At 34.8% G+C, this 24,189-nt stretch overlaps 2 protein-coding genes across 5 annotated transcripts; both read left to right on the top strand.

Annotated features, from left to right (window-relative positions):
- Positions 1–784: 784 nt before the first annotated feature.
- On the top strand, positions 785–13,669 carry LOC143451538 (phosphatidylinositol 5-phosphate 4-kinase type-2 alpha-like). Of its 3 annotated transcripts, none has more exons than XM_076952160.1 (10): positions 785–1,057; positions 2,814–2,911; positions 3,041–3,137; positions 5,000–5,152; positions 8,335–8,481; positions 8,807–8,959; positions 9,292–9,442; positions 9,865–9,978; positions 10,090–10,193; positions 11,892–13,669. In XM_076952160.1, exons 1-10 carry the CDS (start codon positions 911–913, stop codon positions 11,982–11,984), a joined length of 1,257 nt encoding a protein of 418 aa, XP_076808275.1. In that variant the 5' UTR covers positions 785–910; the 3' UTR covers positions 11,985–13,669. The 3 variants fall into 3 exon arrangements, with proteins under 3 accessions (XP_076808275.1, XP_076808276.1, XP_076808277.1); XM_076952161.1 differs by lacking the exon at positions 785–1,057 and adding an exon at positions 1,173–1,485; XM_076952162.1 differs by lacking the exon at positions 785–1,057 and adding an exon at positions 1,523–2,527.
- A 3,171-nt stretch (positions 13,670–16,840) lies between these two features.
- Positions 16,841–22,797, top strand: LOC143453357 (uncharacterized). Of its 2 annotated transcripts, none has more exons than XM_076954666.1 (14): positions 16,841–17,023; positions 18,097–18,272; positions 18,538–19,403; positions 19,596–19,658; positions 19,761–19,826; positions 19,939–19,992; positions 20,237–20,376; positions 20,526–20,638; positions 20,817–20,976; positions 21,113–21,262; positions 21,580–21,696; positions 21,830–21,995; positions 22,162–22,297; positions 22,440–22,797. In XM_076954666.1, exons 1-14 carry the CDS (start codon positions 16,949–16,951, stop codon positions 22,486–22,488), a joined length of 2,331 nt encoding a protein of 776 aa, XP_076810781.1. In that variant the 5' UTR covers positions 16,841–16,948; the 3' UTR covers positions 22,489–22,797. The 2 variants fall into 2 exon arrangements, with proteins under 2 accessions (XP_076810781.1, XP_076810780.1); XM_076954665.1 differs by having other exon boundaries at positions 16,843–17,023; positions 20,234–20,376; positions 22,440–22,796.
- Positions 22,798–24,189: the final 1,392 nt, after the last annotated feature.

Below are 24,189 nucleotides of genomic sequence, written 5' to 3'. Positions count from 1 at the left end.
CAGATTTTCAAAATTTTCATACCAGTCCACAGAACAAGCATAATCGGCAAAATATCGTTAATAATTTTCCAAGTAGCGTTACAACGAAAGTCTAGCGCGGCCAGATATTGAACTAAATTGCTAGCCGGATATTCAAACCTCTGCGCTACCCAACTGAAATAAAGCGTTCTCCAGCTTCCAAAATTTCCCAAATTAATTGACTCGATAGCCGAGTAGTTAAAAGCTTAAAATGCGAGGCTTGTAATAATTCATGCCGTGTTTTGTGTTTTATTCAAAGTGGCGCTCCCGTTGTAATGACCTTGGCAAGGCATTAACGACGTTTGCTCCGGTTCAGTGAACCTGGTGGACAATTCTAAACTCAGATAATGCGATATAAAATATAAAATATGACGAACTCGGTATCTCGAGCAATGAAGAATCATGGCTGGGTTAAGTCGTACAAAAACTTTCCTCAGTCCAAGCGAAAAGATTATCGTACCATACCACACGACCATATCATTTATTAGACATTTACACAAACGTATCAAATTGAGATAAATAAGTTAATTTATTACCAATATGGTGTGATATGTAATGGTTTAGGTATAACTCTAAAGATTTGCAGTAATTAGATTGTTAGCTTCATGGTTGTATCGTTTATTCCGTATATAATTTTCACCCGTACCATACACGGAACTATTACACAAATAATAGTTCGGTGTATTTGTATTATTTGCATGGGGAAACTCTAGAAAAAATGGTGAAGAAAAAAAGGCAGCTACGTAGTAGATCGAGCTGCCAAATCGCATCCTAAATTGCGTTATCGGTCGTGGGCGTTTTATAAGAAATAAACAAGGAGCAAATTGAGCTGTTTTCAATTTATAACGTGATATAAAAGCCACTGTGGCTGGCAGTAACCTTTCAGTCTGTTATGGCAAGTAACACCGCGGCTATGGCGAAAGACGTCAACCAGCTTAAACTCAAGTCGAGGAAGAAACATTTTAAAAAACAGAAGCAGAAACTGTTCCGTGCCAGCGAACCATTTATCAGCGTTTTTATGTGGGCAGTTAATCACACGGTGAGTGAATGACTAATTGTTGTTTTCGTTGTATAATTTTTGGCTTGGTAAAATAAGTTTTAGTTTTTCAGTTACACTCATTGTTAAGTTCATGAAAAGTTAATATCTTATGCTCTGTTAATTAATTCTTAGTTAATGTTTTACTTTCTGCAATTAAGGGCCAAACTGGAAAGTACGGCAGTTTTCGATAAAAAATCATGCTTGCAAAGATGCAAGTTTTGGGTTAATGGCGTGCATCAAAGCCTTAGTTACTTGTTTATTTGTTATTAACGTTCAAACAACTCGACAACTCAACTTCTTTGTTGGTTTATTATAAGCATAGCCACACTTGACAGTCTAGCTAGCCAATATGAAGGCCTGAATGTGAAGAAGTTGTAAGCTAATAGTAAAAAGATTATGGAATAACTTATTTCCTCAATACTCGATCGGTGCATAAGTATAGCTTCTTTAGTTGTTATTAGGGCAAGTTTTTGTTGCATTAAAGTCGTGAGAAATTTGCATGTATTTTAAAAAAAAGTTGCAGTAAAAAGTTGCATTTATGCACAAGCATTTTAAAAGACAGTGATTTACTCAAACGATCTATTTATATATAATGCTAAATATTTCCAAACATTATCTGGGGAGAAATGGCGATCCTTTGCCAACAGTTTGCATAGCATGCTAAAACTTCATTCCACAGTGCATGAAGTTGCTTGGCAATTTAACAATTTGGCAACAGTTTTGGATGTCTGGCCGGGTCTTTTCTACAATTGCTTTTAGGTCACTATTCAATTCGAATCGATGATCCAAATAAAATTTTGTGCAATACGTGATAAAAGTTGCATGTAAAAACGAAGTAAGTTGCAAAAAGTTGCACTATAAAATTCTTGAGAACGACCTGAAACATCGTACTACATAAATGAGTATTTAAGCAGCTGTCGGAAGCTGTAAAAAAAGTTGCAAAAACTTGCTCTAGTAATTATATATATACTGGTAGTATGTTAAACAAAGTTATGTTGAACATTGATATTTATATCAACTACATTTTAAAGTTATAAAGATTTATTTATATATTATGCACCGTACCAGATTTCTTCTACATTTTTTCGTCCCCATTTTAAAAACTTTTTTGTTGTCATTGTGACAGCACTATGTGTGATAGTAATATTCCTGTACTATTTATTAACACTGATTCTGATAGGCCTAGTTCAACTCATAGGCTACTTTGTAAACATTTCTATTATTGCGTGTCATATTCAGAAATGTACTTTTATTGTTGTTATAAAGATATCTTATGTGAAGCACAGGTTTATAGGTGATTTTTATGCTTATTAGCACGGTAACGAAATCTAAAACCACCGGTTGTTGTTTTGTTGTTTAAAGATTAAATAGGTTTCAAAAGGCTTAATTGTTAACTTTAGTCAGTTGCATTGATTGTTACGTTAATGTATGTGCTATAAATTTAAACTGTGTGGGCAGTAATACTGTTAGGTAAGGTCGCGACATTAGTTACATTTTACGTACTTATTTGTCGCTAATCTGGTGCTGAGCTTAGGCTTTGTGGGATGCAAACTTTACCTCAACGTTATCATGTCATGACTTCATAACTTTCCATGACTCAAGCAGACGCATGGGTCTTATTTACTCTCTGTTATGCCTATATTTTAGTGAAAAAATGCTACTCTGGTTGATATTGCAAATCCAGCAGTTGAAATACAAGCATATGTTGATAGGTTTTTATAAAACTACTGAATAATGTCAGTATGTTCATGTTTAGACAAAAGAACTGTCCAATATGAGGATGCCGCTCATGCTTATGCCTGATGATTTCAAAGCATTTTCAAAAATAAAAATTGACAACCACATTTTCAATAAGTAAGCAAGCTATCTAGAAATCATATAGTTTTGTAATTATGCTTGTGTAATCGTAGATATTTGCAGGAATTGTATGTGGTATTTAGTTAAAATGATTTTTGTAAAAATATGTCTGTAATAATTTTGTAGAGAAAATCTTCCCAGTCATTTCAAAGTCAAGGAGTATTGTCCACTTGTATTCAAAAAGTTAAGAGAAATATTTGGAATCGATGACAAAGATTACGTCGTAAGTTTAAATTTGCTCAGTTTGGGATTAATTTATGCATAGACATCAAAGTTGATAATTTACAATAGCAAAGTTTAGTGCTTAGTTTATGGTTATGGTTGTCCGTTAAAATTAATAGCCTATTGTCTATTATATAATTTAAACTTAATGTCGTGTGTTTAAATTGCAAGTATTTTGCCAAAGGAAGTCTTTAAATAAACATTTTCTTAAATTTAAAATGTTTAAGCATAATTTACTTCAAAACTTTCACTATTTGGAGAAAAACATGAACTTTGTCTGGTTTCATTTTGACATGTCTTAAAATAAATAGATGTATATAACTTCGTGACCCGACACCTAATCGAAAGACACTTTATCGAACGACACTTAATCGAATGACAGTTTATCGAACGACACTTACTCGAACAACAGATGATCGAAACGACAGATGATCGAACCGACAGTTGATCGAACGACACTTTATCGAACCAACAGTTGATCGAACGACACTTTATCGAACCGACAGTTGATCAAAGCGACAGTTGATCGAATCGACTGTTGCTTCTCCCGCACACAGTCATAGCAAAACGTGGCGTACAGTTGCATTGTTTGCTGTAGAAAATTGAAATTTGGTGACTTTTCATAAAAAATGTTCAGCTATCTGTCCATGTTTGTTTGATAAAGTTGGATTTTGTAATTTTTGAGATATTGTGATATTTATATAATTTTGCTCTCTTTCCGCATTGAAGCGTAACGTTTTCGTTAACTCATTTACGCACCAATAACTCGACTAACTATTCTCTTTCGTTCTCTTCTCACAGCGGGGGCACGGTGTAACAAGAAGAATTTCTAGAAATGTGTCACTTTTAGAAATACCTAATTTACACTAAATTCACTTTCTTTAGTTTTACAATTATGATGTATACAGGAAGCCAGTTGATGTTTCTACTAACCTGTAAAAATCTCATCAGTCTACGACGCATAGTTTTCTAGTAATTAACGATTGCAAATGTGTGTGCGGGGTCGGTACTCTTTGTATCTATAATGACTAGTCTAGTCTACTGTACAGACAATCTCGTACTTAGTGATTCTCGTGCGTATTCTTGTGATATCTTATTAATATGTGGGCGGGCCGGCCGGCCGCCATGCAAAATCGTACACTTTATGATACAAATATAAAATATAGATATAAAATATAAATCGTCAACTTTACGATGGAAATATAAAATATAGATATAAAATATAAATCGTCAACTTTATGATGGAAATATAAAATATAGATATAAAATATAAATCGTCAACTTTATGATATATACATCACAATTCATTAATGTACACCATTACAAAGACCGCACATCACAATGGCTTATTGTCTCAATGTTTGAGAAGCACGCAAAAATCTTGCTTGAACTGTCGGTTCGATAAAGTGTCGTTCGATCAACTGTCGGTTCGATAAAATGTCGTTCGATCGGCTGTCGGTTCGATAAAGTGTCGTTCGATCAACTGTCGGTTCGATTAACTGTCGTTCGATAAAGTGTCTTTCGATAAAGTGTCATAGTACCATATAACTTGCAAGGCTGTAGTTAAAATATTCAACCATGTTTTTGACAAGGTACGAATGCTAGATATGACGTTTAGAGAAATGTCCGGAAATCATGTAATAACTATCCAACCTATTTAAAAAAAATGGTTTCTAGCTCTAGCACTGGATATATCTAGTATAGCCTAATATTTTATATACATAGTCTATTCCTCTCTATGGAAGCAAGAATAAGTATCAAGTAGCAATGGTAGCACATTAAAGCTATGTATATAGCTACTGGCAAGCTTCGATGTTCATTACGACAAGCGCGAGGAGAATAATAAGGTTTGATCGTCAACAGAACTCCTTGTGCGTGAGCCAACCAGTGAGAGTCGAAGACAAGGGAAGGTCGGGGTCAAAATTCCTTCATTCTTGCGATCGGAAATTCATCATCAAGACCTTATCCAGTGAAGACATCGCAGAAATGCACGGTCTGCTACCAAAATACCACCAGGTTTGTGAGAAGTCACCAACAGATATCTTGTTATCGAGTCGCATGGTTTTACTTCTTAGTCTTTTGATGTATCTGTTTAAATTTTGGCAATTTATTTTTTAAATGTTATGTGTGGTGTGTGTACAGTTGGCTTGGTTAACAGCCCTTGTCGTTTACAATGTATGTTGCTTTCATGGCTGAGGCAGTTGATATGTCATATATCACAAAATTTCATCATTTGATATTATAATTCCAGTAGTAAGATTGCTGTGTTGTTGATTTGTATATTTCTTGAATCATGATATTTTTACGGGACATTTTTGTTAGTGTCCAACTTGTCATTATGGCATGTGTTGTATGATAAGTCTCTATGATAAATTACAGGTATTAGGCATAATACCTAGCACTAACAATACATCTATTTATATTTAAAATTATTGAAAAGGCCTTTAGTACTGGGTGAGGCACACATTGTGTACAAGGTGAGGAACCTTTTCTAAGAGCGTGGTAAAAACTTTTATTACATTTCAAATTCAAAGCTTAATCTCTATACAGACCTTTGTGAAATCGTGACCGAATAGAATTTAAAATATATAATTATTTATGATAATACACTCTGTCCTTAGCCATTAGTCGATTTAGTGTTTTTTTTGTATCACAAACAGTTGTCCTGGTTTCACTGTTGTTTGCCTATGATTAATAGTTTTTAAAAACGACCCAAAATTAAGATGGCCATGGAAGTAATTGTGTGATGTATGTACTGGTGCTCAGGAAGCTGCTTATTACATTGACTGAGGAAAAAGCGCCTTCTGGCACAATACGTTTAAAGTTTGGAAATTATCAAAATAACAATAATGCTTTAAATGCCTTGTACAAAACCCCATAGAAAGTTTATTATTTTAGGCCATGAGAAGACAAAATTGCTAGATCCCCTTATGCTGCTTACACTGAAAGTTTTTTTGGTGTGCAATGCTTGTTGGTTTTTAACAGTGGTATGGTGCGCTGTGTTGTTTGAGGACTTTGGTCACTTTAAATTTTAAGACAAGTCCAAGCCCAGCAGGCTTATCATACAACCATGTGCAATGCCTGCCATCTGGCTTAATTGTGCTAATTGAAATGCAACGCAATTTCCTGTAAATATTTACGATTGCCTGCTTCAGCTGTATGAGTTTTAATATCTATATGACTGGCATATGCAAGCGTGCTAATTTGTCTTCGTATTTAAAAATAGAACTGGCAAATGCAACCCAGAGTGTATGTCTTACTGGTATAGATCTGAGAATAACCGTAACGGTTATTAAACTTTCTTAATGCCTTTTTTGTTATAGTTCTGCTGGTTATTTAGCCTTATGTTACACTATTAACATCTCAAAATGCTTTATTGGTTATTTTAATGTATCATGTTGATTGTTGCATCACAGTTAATTTTATTAATCTGCTGCACAGCTTCTAAAATGTAATTCTGTTTAATTTTAAACCTTCAGTTTCCGGTGAATCTTAAAATTGCAGAGTAATATGTTCTCCGAGTCCCTGTACATTGCTTTTTGAAAGTTACATGCACTCATGTATAAGTATAAGGATGGAAATGATAGAAATGTAATAGTAAAGTATTGGCAGTGCACAAGTATATATCTCTGTTTATTCTGCTCCTGGTTTGAAATACTTGGTATGAAATTCTGCTGAAAAACTAAATGTGAATTGGGCAATTTATTGTTCGATACCCCTTTCCGGTTGTTACAGCAGCTCACAACCTGGAAAATTGTGCAGAAATAACTTTATTGCATTTGAAGTGACTTTAGCTTTGTTGCTCCTTTCTCTTTGCTCTGCGACGAGTAGTACTAAAGAGAGTCATAGTTTTCACGCAAGTTTCCAAACTTTTCCTTTTTTAACTGTTATCAAACCAATTTATTTGAACCATTATGCTCAGCAGCTGGTTCTATGCCAGTGGTTTTAACACTTTTTCCTTCAGGGTTCTCTTTAAATTCTCTTGTGACTTAAGAAACTTTAACTGATGAAAATGAATATATCAACTATATAAACATGCCGGCAACAGAAATGAGTTAGCGGCACAAAAGAATGTTAAAAAAGTATGGCTGGTAGAACGAAGCATGAAATAAAACAAAGAAAACTTGATAGAAACCTAGCTCTCTCTGTCTCTTATATAAAGCAAAATTGTGTTTGTTGTTTGTTTGTTTGTTGTTTATCCTCAAACTTCTTCGCGTTTAATTTGATCTTAATTTTTGCTAGAATTTAAAAAAATTATTAAAGCTCATTAGCAGTGTAAGTTGCATTAATCTATTCCCTAATCACCAAAAACATCTGTACCACGAATTTGGAAGAGAAAAAATTGATTATATATGTATCTAAAGTTATACCAGACGTAAATAACTGTAACAGTTGCAGTAAATGCAAAACTATACATAAATACAACGAATATATATAAAGCAAAAAAATTCTAGAAACTGTATTCGTAAGTTTTGTTTCCAGTGAAAATATGCACTACAAGAATATTTTGTGTGCTCATAAATATGCATGTTGAATTGCCAGTTGCTTTCATATCCGATGAAACGGATTTGAATTGTGGGGCAAAGTTTTCTTGAAATAGTTATTCAGAATTGGAGGGGTTTTGGTTTTGTGCCATTCAACTTCTGAGGTTTTACTGTATGTTAAAAATGAGTTTATTAGTTTTAGTGGAAACAAGGAAAGTCTGAGAAGTCTCAGGAGTCGGAGAATGAACTAAATGCTTTCCCAGACACTTTCATTCTGTATTTTTGCAAATTGACAAAGATTTATTAGTTTACTTTAATCCTAACATCAGTAGCAAAATAATACAAACTTTTTTATGGTTATAATTGCGTTTTCCCATTGAGTTTGTGGTCCGCTCAGTCAGGAAGTGTTGTAAATGGAAGCGAAACGCTGTTTGTTTATTGTTCATTTTGTTGCACAAAATATGTCATAAGTATCAAAACATTTCTAATTAGTCATCTGTGTCACAAACTGTGTTTAAAGAGCTATAAAAAGCTGCCAGCTTTACTTTGTTTCAGTTTGTGGCTTTAATGCTGCCTCAGTGTTGTATTTGATGATTTCAGTTTCATATTTAAGATCGCACTGCTTTTAATTTTAATTAAATGTCATATTTTATTAACCAGCTGACAAGTATGAATTGGTCGCTGACAATAAACTTTTAAATATTTCACTTTCAGTTTGTTGTGGAGCGCAACCGAAAAACCTTATTGCCGCAATATCTCGGCATGTACCGACTCACATTGAATGGGGCTGAGCATTACATGATGGTCACACGGAACGTGCTCAGTTCACATTTCAAGGCTCACAAGAAATATGACTTGAAGGTAGTGATATGCTTGTCAACCATTTTCTTGTACTAGCACCTGTTAAACCTATTTTGCTAAAATTGTTTACGCTATCTGATAAAGGTGGCTTTATGTTGTAAACCTGCTCAAAATTAAAATGATTTCTGCATATTGGTGCCATTGCGTCATGCAACAATGTACAAAAATTAACCAAACATGGTTGACTTAAACAGTAATGGTGTTTATTGGTCTTAAACCAAAGAAACCTGTTCATATTATAATCTACGTAGTGGTTGCCTTTGTCACTTTACAGTTGATATCGTTTGGGTTGTCATCTGATTTCTATGAACTTCTTTCTCATCAGGGTTCGACTGTTCAGAGAGAAGCAAGCAACAAAGAAAAGAAGAAGGAATTTCCAACTTTCAAGGATAACGATTTTGTCAAAGACAACGTGAAGATTTACCTCGATGGAGAAAGCCGGGAGGATTTTCTCTCAAAATTGAAAAGTGACATTGAGGTAACATATATACTTTGATAATTTTGTGTTTATAGCAAAATTGTTTTTCGTTGCTCATCATGCTGTGCATGTGCTGATTAAGTCAACAGAATTCTGGTACATGCTTTGCTTCTTGCAGCCCTAGGCAATTCTAGAAATTGTAGAGGGAATTGTTAAAGTATTAATTAGCAAATGCTTTCCACCATGTTTAGAATACATTTCCATGTACTGCTGAATAACTTTCCCTTTATATCCAAGTCTAACATAGCCTAAGCATTATTATGCAAAAGGCGAGTTGAAAATTTGAATTTCATGATGCTCACATTCTAAATATAACTTGCTTTTTGATTCAGTTTCTTGCATCATTAAAATTAATGGACTACAGCCTGTTAGTTGGCATCCACGATTGCGAGCGGACAGATCGCCATGCCGACCACATCGCCTCATCAATAGATGGCGAACAGAATGGGAATATGGATGTTAGCCCTGCCGAAGAGGAAAATGGTGTGATATGTTACTTCTAGTCATGTTAATCGGTATCGTTCAAGAAATCAAGTTAGGGTTTGAATTTTTAGAAGGTAGAGGGCTAGAATTGTTGGGTTTGAATTGTATCATAACCATGTTAATGTATGTTAACATTGATCTGCTTATGTAGTCAGGTTTGCTATAAAAGAAATAAAAATAGCACTTTACGATGAAGCAGCTTTCGCATATATTTCCCGGATTATATTTAACAGTCCAGTTTATGTCATGTTTGTTTCTCCCAAGTGTGAGTCATTACATCTCTTCAACCCTACTCTTGACATGCCTGAACGAACAAACCTGAGTGTTACACATTCACGTGTAATAATACTTACTGTCTATTTTATGTAATATTATTAATAAGTGAAAACTTGTTCAGTGTTTTTTCTTTGTTTGTTGTTTAGCTTTGCCTAATACACCCCCTGACTCCCCCAGTGGTGAATTGTTAAGACAAGACTCTCGGTGTCTCGATGATGAAGATGTTGTTGACAGCTTTTATGCGGTTAAGAGTGCACAGAGTAAGTTTACGGTTAAAGTGACCTATTTTTCAAGGAAAACGGTGGCTAAAAAGAAGGATTTGACTTACGAACAAAATACGAAAGTAACTAAATTAAAGCCCAAATTTTCAGATGCCCCAAAGTCAGAAGTATATTACATGGGTTTGATCGACATCCTGACTCATTACGACACCAAGAAAAAAGCCGCACATGCCGTGAAGACTGCAAAGCATGGGGTATGTAGATTGTAGCTACTGTCCTAACTTAACGAAACCTAAGTTTACCATGGTCGCCACCAGTCTTAATAATCATCAAATATAAGGCACAACTGGTGAAAACAGAACTTCATTTTCTGTCGATGTTTAACGAAATGTAGTTTGTGAATGTCTGTTTGTCGTAATAATTTGTATTTGAATGGAAAGTCAAGAATGTGTAATTTCCTTTGTGGCTTTCGTACCTGAAGGATATAAGAGTTCGCTATTCTGCTGTTAATTGGCCATGTTCTTTTAGTGATTTATTGATTTTCATTCCCCTTATCTCGTAAGCGAAGTACCAATATCCCTAAAAGCAAGGAGTTGTCCTTACACTTACTTATCTAACCACTCCTATTGATTTTATCCTCTTCTAAGTGGCTCCAGTATGTCAGTACTCCACAGTTTACCACATTGTAGCACCCCTTTACACACTTTGTATCTTATGATATGGAAAGGGTATGGTAGCTACCAAAAGCCAATGTATGTGTGTTTGTTTGTGTGTATGTGTGTGTGTGTGATGTGCACTCATTTGTTGTTATTTGACAGTATTTGCTTTGTTACTTCTGTATATACACGTCAAACTTATCAAGACCCAAGTGCTGTTGTTTTGCATAAAAGTTCAGCTAATGAGGTAGTTTGACTTAGTTGTAATTTTGAGTTATTTGTTTAAGTAAAATTTATAATATTATGAAAGCAAGCTCCATGATACTGTAGTAGAGAGTAAAGCAATTTAGGTTAACTGCTGTTAGCATTTCAATTCTGAGTAACATATGTGCCGCCAGTGCTAGTGATAATGCAGATTACAGACCTACAGCGCGGTTAGTTAGTTAAACACATACTTGCAAGCCACCAGATATTTCCATCTAATGCTTCACGTTGAACTGCAGTCACTGATACATCAGCATGTAAATTTACAGATCGGCGCAGACTTTTCCGTTAAGAGTCCAAGGGTGTACGCACATCGCCTTCTACGATTTCTAATCAGCCAATCAGAATGGGAAGCCGACAGTAGTGCAGGATTGTCCGGGCAGGAAGCCAAAGCAATAGAGCCTTCAACCGGCACCAGAAACACTCGTGTAGGATTCCAGCCTAAGAGTAATAGATTGGCGACCAGATTTTGTTACAGTTACGAAGATTTGAGCAAGCCTTGTTTCCAAGTCAATTTGTCACGGTCAAACAGCGCCAGTCTATTGCAAAGCCAAGCAAAACTGAACAGGATTTTCAGTACAATAAGGATGACGTATGTGTGATGTAATATAACAATGCAATAAAGTTAATTGAGGTCGAACAATGTTGAAACCCTCAATATTGGCAATATTGACCCTCGCCTATTCGATCAATCCATTGTTTTTAACATAATCGCATCGTTTTCATTAGCTTCATTTCAGCATTGCTATGGATGGTATTGATCAACATAATGTTTAGCTTCCTAGTTAATGTACGTAAGGTGTATTTACATATATTCCATATATGTCGTGTATACAATGTTTTCCGTTAGTCACAGCCGGTGTATAATTAACTGTAATGTATCTGGTAATTTGTTTTACCGATCGCTCGTGTTTGCATTAAATTATTAGCCGAGCTGATATTGAAATTTTTAAACTCTTGTGTGGTTAAAGGTGTAAATGCATCTTCATTCTATTTAATACAAAATAAATGACATTTGCTTTATACATATAGGCGGGCGCGGAAATCTCAAGCATTCAACCTACTCTATACAGCAAAAGGTTTTACGAGTTTATTTGCGACCGGCTGGTGACCCCAGACCCGTGAAAGCACTGCCAACCATTATAACTTAGCAAAGAACTGCCTGCCTATACCCCAGTAACAGTTAAGAAAAATGTGCAAACCTTAAGGTCCGAATTTATCCTATCACATCCTGTTGCCCAGGCTTGGAACCGACGCAATGCAATCGATATTCGTTGAATAAGGCCGGCAGTAGGAAATGCAACGATTCCACTTCTACTGCTGTAGCCCTTTACTCTTTATAGTGCAATGCCGCTTTTAAAAACCCGTTTTACGATATTGCATCAGCGCTGCGTTAGTTATGTTTTGCGTAAACAACTCTGTAAACCTTTTCTCCTGTCACAAAAAGACTTCGTCGATATGCTACGACGATGGCACGGTTTCAAATTATGTTGTTCGTATTTCTTTTTGCCTTGCGGCGTTTGACGACCGTCTAGTTTTCAAGCAAAATCGATGTTTGTATTTTGAATCACGTCACAATCATTGATTACGGTCGTCAGTGAAGCGTCAACTGATCAAACCTCATTGCAATATGACACTGACGTGACATTGGCATACATAGCGGTAAAAAATAAGCCGATTTTTCCTTTAATTAACTATCGATGGTTTACAAGTCCAGCAAACAGAATACAATATTACTTCCATGTAGGCTGCTTACGACGTCAAGTAATCTTTCATGTCATAAAAACACTTAAAGATTCTCTTTGCGGCCAAGCGCGTAATTGTTAACCTGTACGTTTAATTCGTGAAGATCGAATTTATTGGACACAATTGGTATCTGACAATATGAGGTATACAGTCGTCGTATGTTGTCATGTTACCAATGTTATGATTTTGCGACATATGACAATCGAATTGCACCGCTTTATGACGTCACTTTTCCATTACGTTCCAGAGAGCGCATGACGTAATTTCAGCAGTATTAAGCGAAGTATAGATGTGTGGGCATTTTGTTTCAACTTTTCATCTAACGTACTTCTACGTACAAAATATATCTTGAATAATTCATTACCTTGCTCAATACATTGCGCTTAAGACAGCTTTGTCAGAAGGGGTCGTTTTAATAACCCGCGCTTATTGATCAAATTTCGTATTTAATTTCTTTCTTGTGTGTGGTAAAATGCGTTTTTGTTTTCGATAAGATAACATTTAATATCTGTCCTATTCCCAAATCTGAGATTTTGTTAGAAAGTTTTGATTATTAGTACAACACTGCTTTAAAGCGACGACTTTGAAAACGCCATTTGTAGTTTTCTTATTACGTCACTCATAAGTAAGTATGCCGTTTGTTGTATTTAAAGTTACTTTTTCATCTGAAATCTGCGTCATGTTACTGCTTCTTTTATTATATCACAATAGGGTAGTTATTTCGTCATTAGTTCGATGATTGCGTAACCTTCGTTGTACTTCGTTAATACCTGTTTATTCAAGATGGCGTTTTTGAAAGTTTATCGAAAGAAACGCCTGTATCAATGTTATCAAAAAAGAATTGTATCTTTAGAAAAAAAAAAGTTATCTAAAGAAGTTGTTATAAAAAGCAGTTTTTTGTGTAAGTTGCTCGCATGTGTAATTAATTGAAATCAAATGGAGTCGTTTGCTACTTTTTCTTTCCATCTTTGTGGTCGAATCATCTCGTTTGGAATTAATGGTTTTTCACTGTGTGGTAAGCGTCATATTCATTGCCCGTTATAATAAATGCAATTCTAAACAAATTCGCGCTTTTTCCATCTTTTTGTAGGTGAGGAGTGTAGAGGTTGTGTGTGTTTTAGAAACTTTCAGTGTTAGCGCAGTATTTTCACTTGATTGTTTCCATGGCTTGGAAAAATCTTTTCATGGCTTTCAATTCTCGAACGAAAGAGTGATTTATTTTTTAAGTGGTTACCGTTGTTAATATTTCGAGAATCAGCTCCCTGACTGGTAATAGGTCCGCTTGTTCATGCAGCTTGTCGGCAAACAGAGCTTCATGCTGACCATCCGTCACGGCCAGCGAAGCAGGCTACGACGCCTCTTGAACGCCTACTCATGAGCATTAGTGCTTGTTGCCAACTTTTCAACATCTACAGCGGCCTATCAGTGTGGTGCGAAGAAGAAAAACGTAGGCCATGTCATATTCGCGTACGTCATCTGTTTTTGGAGTTGTAGATGATAGCACAAATTAGTAGCTGCTTGTCCTGCGACCCTACATCTAGTCCGATGAGCAAAAAATAGCTCATATTTATGTTTAGGTGTTAAAATATAGCTCATATTCAACCCAGTAGCTGATACGACGATGAAAATTTATCACCCAGGGGTTATCGCATGGTTTTTCAAAAAAACAATATCAATATCTTTACAACATTTTCCGTGTTGATTCAGGAAACTTTTATTTATTCAGTGAAATGTTTGTTTGGTCAATAACTTTTGTAATTTTAAAGTCCATTTTGTGGAGCTTTTAAGTCGATAGAAACCTTCCCTTAAGGTGTTAAGTCAGCAGACACCGGCAAACATGACTTCAAGCTGTGATGTTTGCATTTATTCGTAGCTATTGGAAATTGTTTGCACTTTTGACAACCTCAATTGTACTGGATTGGGATAGTCTACGATTATGCCTTTTGTCGTCGAGTAGCAGAGACAACGTGTCAGCTGTAGGAAGCGGATTTAGTTCTTGTAACTTTTCCAGTAAAATGAATAGGCCTAAATTCAGTGTTATGACTGAAATTCAGTTAAGAGCAAATATGATCAACGACGTTTGAACAATTTTGTTAAATTTACAAGCATGGCAGTGTTAAAATTTTACAAATTTTCGAAAACAGTTTTAAGCAACGAGGAAAACTTGGTTCGACGTAAGACAAAAAGAAATTCAAAATGTCAGTGTGCTACAGGCAGGGCTAGTCTGCGAAAAAAATACAATTTGCCGTTTACCTAAACGGCAAGATATTTTCTACGTGCAGTGTAGAGCCAGTTTTATATATGCAATGAAATCTTTAGTTCTGCTGATGACTTTCTACGGTGATACGTAGATACTGAAAACCATGTTTGAAAACTTAGTTTTTAAAATTGCCTTAACCAGGAAAAAATAGCCTACTTTTTGGTGCAAAGGTAGTCTACCGGTATACTTTATGATAATAGCCTACTGACGTACACTCGTACAGCCTAGCGGAGCATTGACAGCTGTTGTTGTGTCAGCGTTAAATAAAAATTATTTTGTTAAAAATTGCTGCAGGTATAGACATATGTACGCAAGCAAACACGTTCTTTTATCAAGGACAATTTTTTACGAAATAAAGTTTATTTTTTGCTTTTAGTACCGCAATTGTTTTGTTGATGTCTATGGTTGCAGGTAAAACGATTGGATACTTTCGTGGCAAATCCTAAATACCGAACAGAAAAAATAGTAAATGTAACAAAACCCTGGCAGTAAACTTTCGTATGTATCCATGACCCGTAGCCCGTTCGCCAAACAAGTATTACAATTGTTATTTTTGCCAAATACTTTTTAAATCTTAGAAGTCAGTAAAACAATGAGGTCGTTGCCTACAATATCTAACGATAAATGACGTGACGTGACAAAGAACACTGGGCAGAACCAAGTCAGAAATCAAGATACCTACTCGTTAACATGTGACTTCGCCTGTCTGTTGCCAAGGAGTTATTACAACAGAAATTTGTAAAAGTCAATCAAATAGTTTGATTGCTGCCATTAACATATAAGAATGAGTGATAAAGTCGCAAAGAACACTGTCCTATCTTCATCAAAAGCACTTTAGAAATCAAAATACCGACGCTTATTGTTAGCCTCCCTATTGTTAACATGTTTTGAAAAGAACATTGGAAACGCGCTTCCTATACAACCGTACAGTGTTAGATAAACTCTGTTTTGAGCAAGCAACTTTATTCTTTAGTGTTTTCTAGGTTATACTTATTTATTCATTCTGTGACAAACTGTGCGCAAGTTGTTTAGTTTCATTACTCTCATAACTTACTGTTAATTTAACTTTCCGCTTTGCATTGAAGTTTCTAGTTGCGTAAACGAGAGTAAGTTTAAGATGAGACGATGTGGAAGTACATGGTGAAACAGCGACAACTAGCTTGACAAACTAACCACACCCAAAACGTATAGATTTATGTAATGATGGAAAGATTGGCTTTAAAAAAACGACGGGAAATGACAGCAATACTTCAACTGACAAACCAAGTTCTAGCAGCCTTTTGTCGTTTAGTGTCAGTAGGCCCACTACAGATTATCTTCAAGACCGGCATAGACATGGTCAACACATAACTATAAAAATTGTTAATACTTGAGATGTCAGAACATGAACAACTGATAATAATATTGTGAAATTATCACGTTTGTATCAAAAGTATCATGAGAACTTATTGAACTCAAGAGCAAAAACGTGTTGTATTAGTAGAAATCTCGACCAGGATTACTAACTTCATGGTCAGCTGAGCACCAATGAAATATTTATTTAAATACTGGAAATATCTGGCATGTTCGTCACGTGATTCCTTAATCGGAACATCACGAAATGATAGCCTACACTCGTCCGGACACTTACACAAAAACTAGGCTTTCGTTTCGGTAAATGTGTAATGTGATTATATCTAACTTTGGTAAATTGAATACGAATGTTGCATATCTTTTAGGTCAAACATTTAAGTTTGAAACGGTTTAATTCTAAATAAATACACAAATGACAATTTCATTTCTCAACTATTGAGTTTAGTTATAGTTTCCTGTTCAAAATTAAGGTGACCATTTCAGCAATTGCAAATACTCGCTGGCATAACTTGAAATAACTTAAACCGGAAAGAAGATCTGAATATGACCAAGAAGGTTTTGAGATACAATGTCACAGGTCTAAGCAGAGCATAGCGTTACGGCTAAGTTTTCATTCATTGAGTTTAGGATATAAAAAAAATGTTAATATTTTAGGAAAATCAAACTAAGTTATAATAATAAAAAAGATTGTAAACTTTGAAACTCAAACTGATATGTCTAACCCAAACCAATGGGAAACATAATTTCACCTTGTTGCAAAGTCTCTCCGCTGAATAATGTTGCCGTCTCGCCTGAAACTCACCAGGTAAGAATAAACTATGTTTAAGTAATCTGGTTGATTTTATTGGCAATTTCTACAGCGTTAAAAATTTATAACTTACCCAAAACAGTTTTAAAACTTACCCATAACAGCTTTGAACTGTGTATTCCTGGAAATCTAAATAACTAACCATACTAAACTAACTTTGGTGAACATAGATCAGATAAAACATGTGCTTACATTAAATAAGCAGCCAAGTAGGGCAAACTAAGGTACCTGTACCGAATAAGGCCCATTGCTCATATTTCGCAAACCCGTGCAAATAAATAAAAGATTTTGTCCCTACATAAAAACTAATATAAATTCATGATGGTTTACCAGATTTCATCCTTGTCACGTGATCAACCGCTTCGCTAGAGCACAACAAAAATTTGATATTTGCAGTTAAGGTGGTTTTGTTAATTTAGAAAAAAAGTAAGTGAGAATTTGGCCGGTTAAATGAACTGTTGTCAGCCGGCTGAAGTTTTCATGTAACAACCAACTTAGTATTGAAAAGGATAATGCACTTTTTTTTGCTAAAATTTGTCTGATGACAAAAATGTGACATTTTTTTCGTGGATGCCACATGCGCCTAATAAGGCCCATACAAGATGCTTGGCTAATTGATGTCCAGACTTCAAGAGTGGTTCCAGTCATCAGTTGGCAAATTGTTGCAGTTACTTTGATGCGCCTAGTGGAATCTTTTTAAATGTTTGTACAACTTAAAATGTGAAATTTCTAATAATGTTATATGTTGTCTATTACTATGTTTTGAATCAAAATACTCACAAAATTGGTGGGCCTTATTAGGAACCTCTGCTCCTAATAAGGCCCATTTTTTGGAATTTTTAATTTCTTTATAAAATTGTTTTGGGGGGTTGTCAGGTATTGTGGTTTTAATATGTTGTAGTCATATACCCTCACTAATAGAATACGATTTTTCAGTCTATTCTCATTTATGGTTCTTGAGTTATTTTCAAAAAAGTGTTAGGTGGGCCTTATTCGGTACAGGTACCTTATACACTGTGTACAGTAGCTTACGCGAATGAATGTTGACCACTGAATGCTTCTACATGCAGATCAAGTTTTATAAAAGCAAAGAGATTCTTTGCATTACTGATGACGATGAAGGATACCTTGGAGCAGGATCATGCGGAAAGGTTCGTCTCGGATTCCATGAAAAGTTTGGAGCAGTTGCTAGAAAGTGTATTGAAATGCAAGCTGGGAGGCTAAAACGATATTTTTTTGAAAAAAAGTAAGTTTTACTTTTGGTTCAAGGAAAATTTGGCACAACTGACAACAATTAAAAATGAGTGTTTATTATAAGCTTTGTTTTCTTGTGTTGTGTTGTATCTTGGAAAAATGAAGACGCTTAGGCTTGGGAGATCGAGCTTTTGACTTTATTGTTTGTGAGAACCCTTAACCCTTATTTTCGCAAAAAGTTTACCTATGGGTAAATTCGGGAGACAAACTTGAGCTCGTTTCGACACATCTTTAGACTTATCGATCAATTTTAACAGGATAAAACAGGAAATTGGACATCTTCAGAAAGCCAACCACGAAAACATAGTTCGTGTTTACGGTTGGACACACTGGCCTGGTGCAGTTGCAATTATCATGGAATATCTTCCTGCTGGTAATCTGAAAGCAATTCTTATGGATGAAAACGTTGTCTTAGGTCCTCTACTTAGAGCGAGATTTGGTGAAGAGATTGCCAACGGACTTGCTTTCATCCATAATGTCTTTGATAACAAACGACTGTTGCATGGAGATATAAAACCAGAAAACATTCTCATGACCGAGGATTTACACTGCAAGATTGGAGACTTTGGAATTGCACAGTTGTCCAATTATACTGGATCTACGGCATCAGCTGATGATGTGGATTCCGAGTTTAACCTGCAAACTGTTCTGTACGCTGCTCCTGAACGCCTGCAAGATAGCAGCACGAAGCTCACTCCCAAGTACGACACCTACAGTTATGGAATGACTTTGTACATAATCTTAGCGAGGGAAATTCCGATTGATACTGGAACACCAGTGCAAACTATAATTGATATGATCATTGAGGGCAAACGACCAGGTCTCCATAGTATTGAAAACCACATAAAAAAGCTGGAAACGGACGGACAAAGCGATGATGCAGCAATCATTCGATTTCTGAAAGATGAAATGAATCTGTGTTTGCACCAAGATCCTTCTAATCGACCAACCATGACAGAAGTTAGGGACCGCCTGGGGAGTCAGCTACAAAATCGTGATCTTAGCGTTTTGCAAAAGCAAGTTGATGATGCTTTGGAGGATCTAAGTTTTAAATATGCGTCTTTTGACGAAGAGAAATGTGTTTCTATTGATCAATTTCTTCCACCAACTTTTCAATTTAATGGTAATCATTTTTAGGAGAATTATTTATCGGTTTATTTATTTTTTTTTCAAAGACTCTTTAAAAAATTTGTTCAAAAATCTTGGTTAAAAGCTGTTTAAATCCTCGTACGGTAATTATATCAGGTGTATTGGTTGCTGGGGATATGATTGTACAATTTTGATTAAAAAGTTTAAGCATTTGAATTTTCAACAGCGTGGATTGCAAGTTTTGGCAATAATATTTCTGCTCTATCAGTCCTCAAATTTTTTATTGAAGGTACGTAAAAATATCACTTTGTTGTACATTTTTTGGAAAAACAAACGGTTTTTCATAGACTGGAAGTACAACAGTAAAACCAAACAAACAAATTCCTTACAGGAAATGTTGTCGGCGCATCTCATACCAGCTTACCCGATGAGGACAAGGGTGAAGAAGTTGAAGAAGGTTTGTCTATAGCCTACGTATTCGACGATTTCATAAAATATCGCCTTAATCTATGTCAAAATTTATAGTTAATATACAGTGAGAATTACAATCTTTTTGCTTTTAATTTTAGAACCTCAACCTGATGAGACAAATCGAGAAGAATCTGATGAAGATACTAATCAAGGTTCTTAAATTTTTGTGTTTTTTACCGAAGAGTGTAAACCACGTACTGGCAAATAGTAGGCTAGTCATCAATTTATCTAAACATTAAAATTAATAAACTGTAACATAACGAAAATTTTTGTATTATATTATACACATATACAGATGGTTAGTAGTTATATTACATTAAGCCAAATTCAAAGCTTTAATTACATTATTTTCTAATGTTTAATTATAACGTGTTTGGTATATTAATTATATAGTAGACAGATCACTTATTGAAGATGGTCTTCGATATTTGAGAACCTGTGGCTTGTTGGAGGACAACTGGAAACCAGATGTTGCAGAAAGGGCTAAAAAAATCTTTAAAAAATTTGCTCGTAACTTTTCTTCATATTTCATTGAGGTTTTTCGTTTTTTTTTTTTTTTAAATACTTTGCTGTAAACTGTATCTTTGCGTTGCCACTTGTGTACATATATTTGTATATATAGATTTTTTTTAAAAGAAATTTGCTGTTTACAAGCCTAGCGTCCTACAACCCTTTCTTTTTGCAGGAATTCCGGAAAGAAGCCGAAGGCTATAAATTGTTATGTGATAATTTTGTCCCATTGTTTGCTCAGTATTTCAAGCTGTTAACCGATGATGGTAACGGTTATCCGAGAGACAGGTCAAAAACTACTTAAAAATACACCTGTTCCACATGGCGCAATAAATAACGCCAGCCGTAGTGATAAAAAGCATTCGATACACAGTTTCGCTGATGTGTAAATAGTCAAATGCCTGTTAAAAGTTACAGCACTGTGAAGCATATTTATTCGTTTCTAACAAGTCGTGTTTTAATTTAGCGTGCCAAAGCTTAAACTTTTGAAGAGTGTTAAATTAGCAATATGGAACATCACTGATTACAGCCTAGAATTTTGCATCGAGTCGGGAAAGCAAGGGTTGCTTACGTTGATAGTGGCCCATTTACAACATGTCCAGAGTTTACTTGGTCTTGCAAGCGAGGTAAAAAACGTCACCACGTTTATACATTTTTATCGTATGCAATTTTTATTTAAGGTGCAACATGTAGATTGACTGGAAACAAATCTCCATCATTGTATATTTTATTTTATTTTAACATTTTTTATTGCACACGCAGGAAAAATTGTACGCTGAAGAAAGTTGTGTCAACATTCTCCACAATTGTGCCAGAAAACCAGAGTGTCTGGAGTATGTGAAAAACACAAATGTTGTTGGAATGATGTCTTCATACAAAAATGAATTGTTCAAAAAAGCAACAATTCAACTCGTAGGTTATTCCTGTAACTTTAAACAAAGTAGTTTTGATAATTGACTATATATGCACAGCTGCCTGATATAAAACTCTCTGGTGTTTAATGATCTTTCGTCTTGTGTATCTTGTATCTTGTGCTGCGTTTGCATTAGAATTAAGTATAGTTTTAAAGAAATAACGTTTTATCAAATACTATACTTGTTTACTCTCTGGGCAGCAAATCATAAAAGAAACGTAACTTAATTCCGTTGAAGTGCAAGTAGGACAATTGACAAATAACTGCTGTTTATAATCGCGTTAATATGAGTTAGTAAGGTATTTATTTTGTTCAGGATTCAAGCAGAGTGGAATTCTTAACCTACTGTGCGTTTTTAATGGCCTACGTTTTAGATGAGTCTGAAGTACAGTTGCTGAAAATTCATGAAACCCTGATCAGTTATATCGTGACGGTAAGCTTATGCAGTTATTTTACCACTAAATCTGTTTCCATAGGTATGATATCTATTAAAACCACGACAAAATAATTGCAATTATGCATTATAATTTTCTATTTTTAATTAATTTATGTTTTCGTTGATCCAGTCTTTAAAGGAAGCTTTGCAACAAAATGATCATATCTGCTCCGGCGGAGGTTCACTGGAAGAATTGTGTAGTGGTTTGGCTCAACTTGCCCGCTCACGGGACATTTCCTCCGACATTCTTAAAACTTCTAAATCCATGAAATTCATCGTTTCTACTTTAGAATCAGGTGATTTGTGGCTTATTGTTGCATTGTGAAAATATTTTGTTAAAAATTTATTCAACTATTTCAGAATTCCAGATATATTTACACTTTTTTAGAAAACATTTTTAGTTTTTGTAATCGAAACTGCTTTACATTTTAACAACTGCATGTGCTGCATATACACTTTTAGAGAATGCTTCAGAAAGAGAAGCTGGTTTGCACCTTCTCCATAATCTATGTCTGTCAAAACAAAACAAGAAAAAACTTAAACAGCAAAAACATTTTATTGATTGTTTAGACAAAATGCGAACCAGCGAACCGATTGAGTAAGTTTTGTTAATCAAACCAAAGCAAAAAATATTATCGGGAGTAAAGAAAATTAAATGAATAGGGCAAAGAAAACTACAAGTTAAATAAAGTTTTTATAAATCTTCCTTATTGAGCAAGTTAAAATATGTTTTTTTGCAGAACTTTGATGAAATTGGCAGATGAGATTCATCAAAAGTTCTCTTCCTGAAAACCCGTTTCAGAAAATTGGTTTTTGCAAAAGTAGAAAATTAACAAAAGCACTTAAAATTATTTTTTAGGGTCTTTGCGTGTAAATATAACAAAAGATTATAGAATCTTACATTTGACTAATTTTGCTTAATGTTTTTCCTAAATGTCTATTGATATAGCACAATTTATGATCTTACAAGTTTACAACAGCAATTTTGTGAATAAAATTAATATTTTGTCTTCAGTTGTTAGTTTTGATTTGCGTAAATATAAACTTGAAAGTCAAAAATACCAGCGTGTATGTTACACACGAATCAACTACAGCAAATTGCGTAAAAATATGAAAATCAGTTTACAGACATTATAATTATAATGGACGTTTTTGTGTAAACGTTTGCTGGTAAACAAAATTATTTATCAGCAACTACCGATATAATTAATATAGTAAGTGTGTTATAAAACTTGATTAAAATAGATCTGTTAAGCCCATTACATTGGCTTAATTTGTGTATGCTGCAAAGGTCATTGGGCTTGTGATTGCATTCGGCTAAATCTAATACTTAATTTTGCTTTGTGTACAAATTGTGATAGATTTTGGCTCAGTCATCATGAGCAGAATAAAAGAAAGCATAATAGTTAAGTATAAGTTATTATAAGTAAGTATACGTATACTTTATAGTATATATATCCTTGTAAAACTCTAACTGGAAATCTTTATCAAGTAAAAAAGTAAAAAAAGTAAAAATGTAACGCAATGACATTCGACAATACGAAAGCAGGAAAGTTACTTTGATAAAAAGTTTGCAACAATACATCAAGCAGTTCAGGTGACCTGCTTAATGAAACCAGCACCAACCTAAAACAGTTGGTTTCTAATTAAAATATGTTCTTTGGAGGTTCTTGCAAATATGTTCTGCCTGGATAAACTCTTTTAAGCGGAGCATTCAAAACCTTTTTTTGTAATTCCTTCAGTTTACAGTGCTGACGCAGCCTCTGAGACATTTATGTTTAGATTGCAGCTCTTGAAACAATTTTTCCGTTATTTCACCCATTGTTGTTTTGTTATGTTCGCTATGTGTTGGTTCTGTGTCAGAATACTGCACTATCATAAAAACGTTTTATGAAGAGAAAAACGTTCTAAGCTATAAAAAGGGCTGGTGTATTGCTTGAGTGACACGGGCATTTTTACGTAACATACATTTACTTATTACTTTAATGTGATGGCTATAACCGCCTAAAATGACTTTGACAACCATTAAGACTTTTATTTTTCAAGTGGTCTTCCAGCCTTTATAGAAATTAAACTATAGCTTACCTGAATACAACGTAAGCAAAACGACAAGTTTCAGTCTACATATATGTACGTCATTTATTATTACAAACGCAAGTCAAGGAATTAATCGTATAATAACGGTTTAACTTTTATATATTTTTTATTGTCGTTTTAATACATCCAAAAGTGACGTCTTTGGAAGAGAAATCAAGTCTTGATGAAGTCTCTCCGCTATTTTTCTAAAATCCCTACAAAATGACAACATTTCATTAACCTAATATATTCAAATTCATGTCTTAAAGATGTAACATGATGTGATGGATGATTGATGATTGATGTGATGTGACATTCATGATGTAACAATGTCTTAAAGCAGCTGCATTTCAATTTCCAGTACAAGCCATGAAGATATATGTCATGACTCATGAGTCTTGGCGTCATCGATCA

The sequence above is a fragment of the Clavelina lepadiformis genome, chromosome 4 (genome assembly GCF_947623445.1).
Source record: "Clavelina lepadiformis chromosome 4, kaClaLepa1.1, whole genome shotgun sequence".
Taxonomy (NCBI): Eukaryota; Metazoa; Chordata; class Ascidiacea; order Aplousobranchia; family Clavelinidae; genus Clavelina; species Clavelina lepadiformis.
Note: the sequence above shows the minus strand (reverse complement) of the source record. Positions and strands in the feature narration are given on the sequence as shown.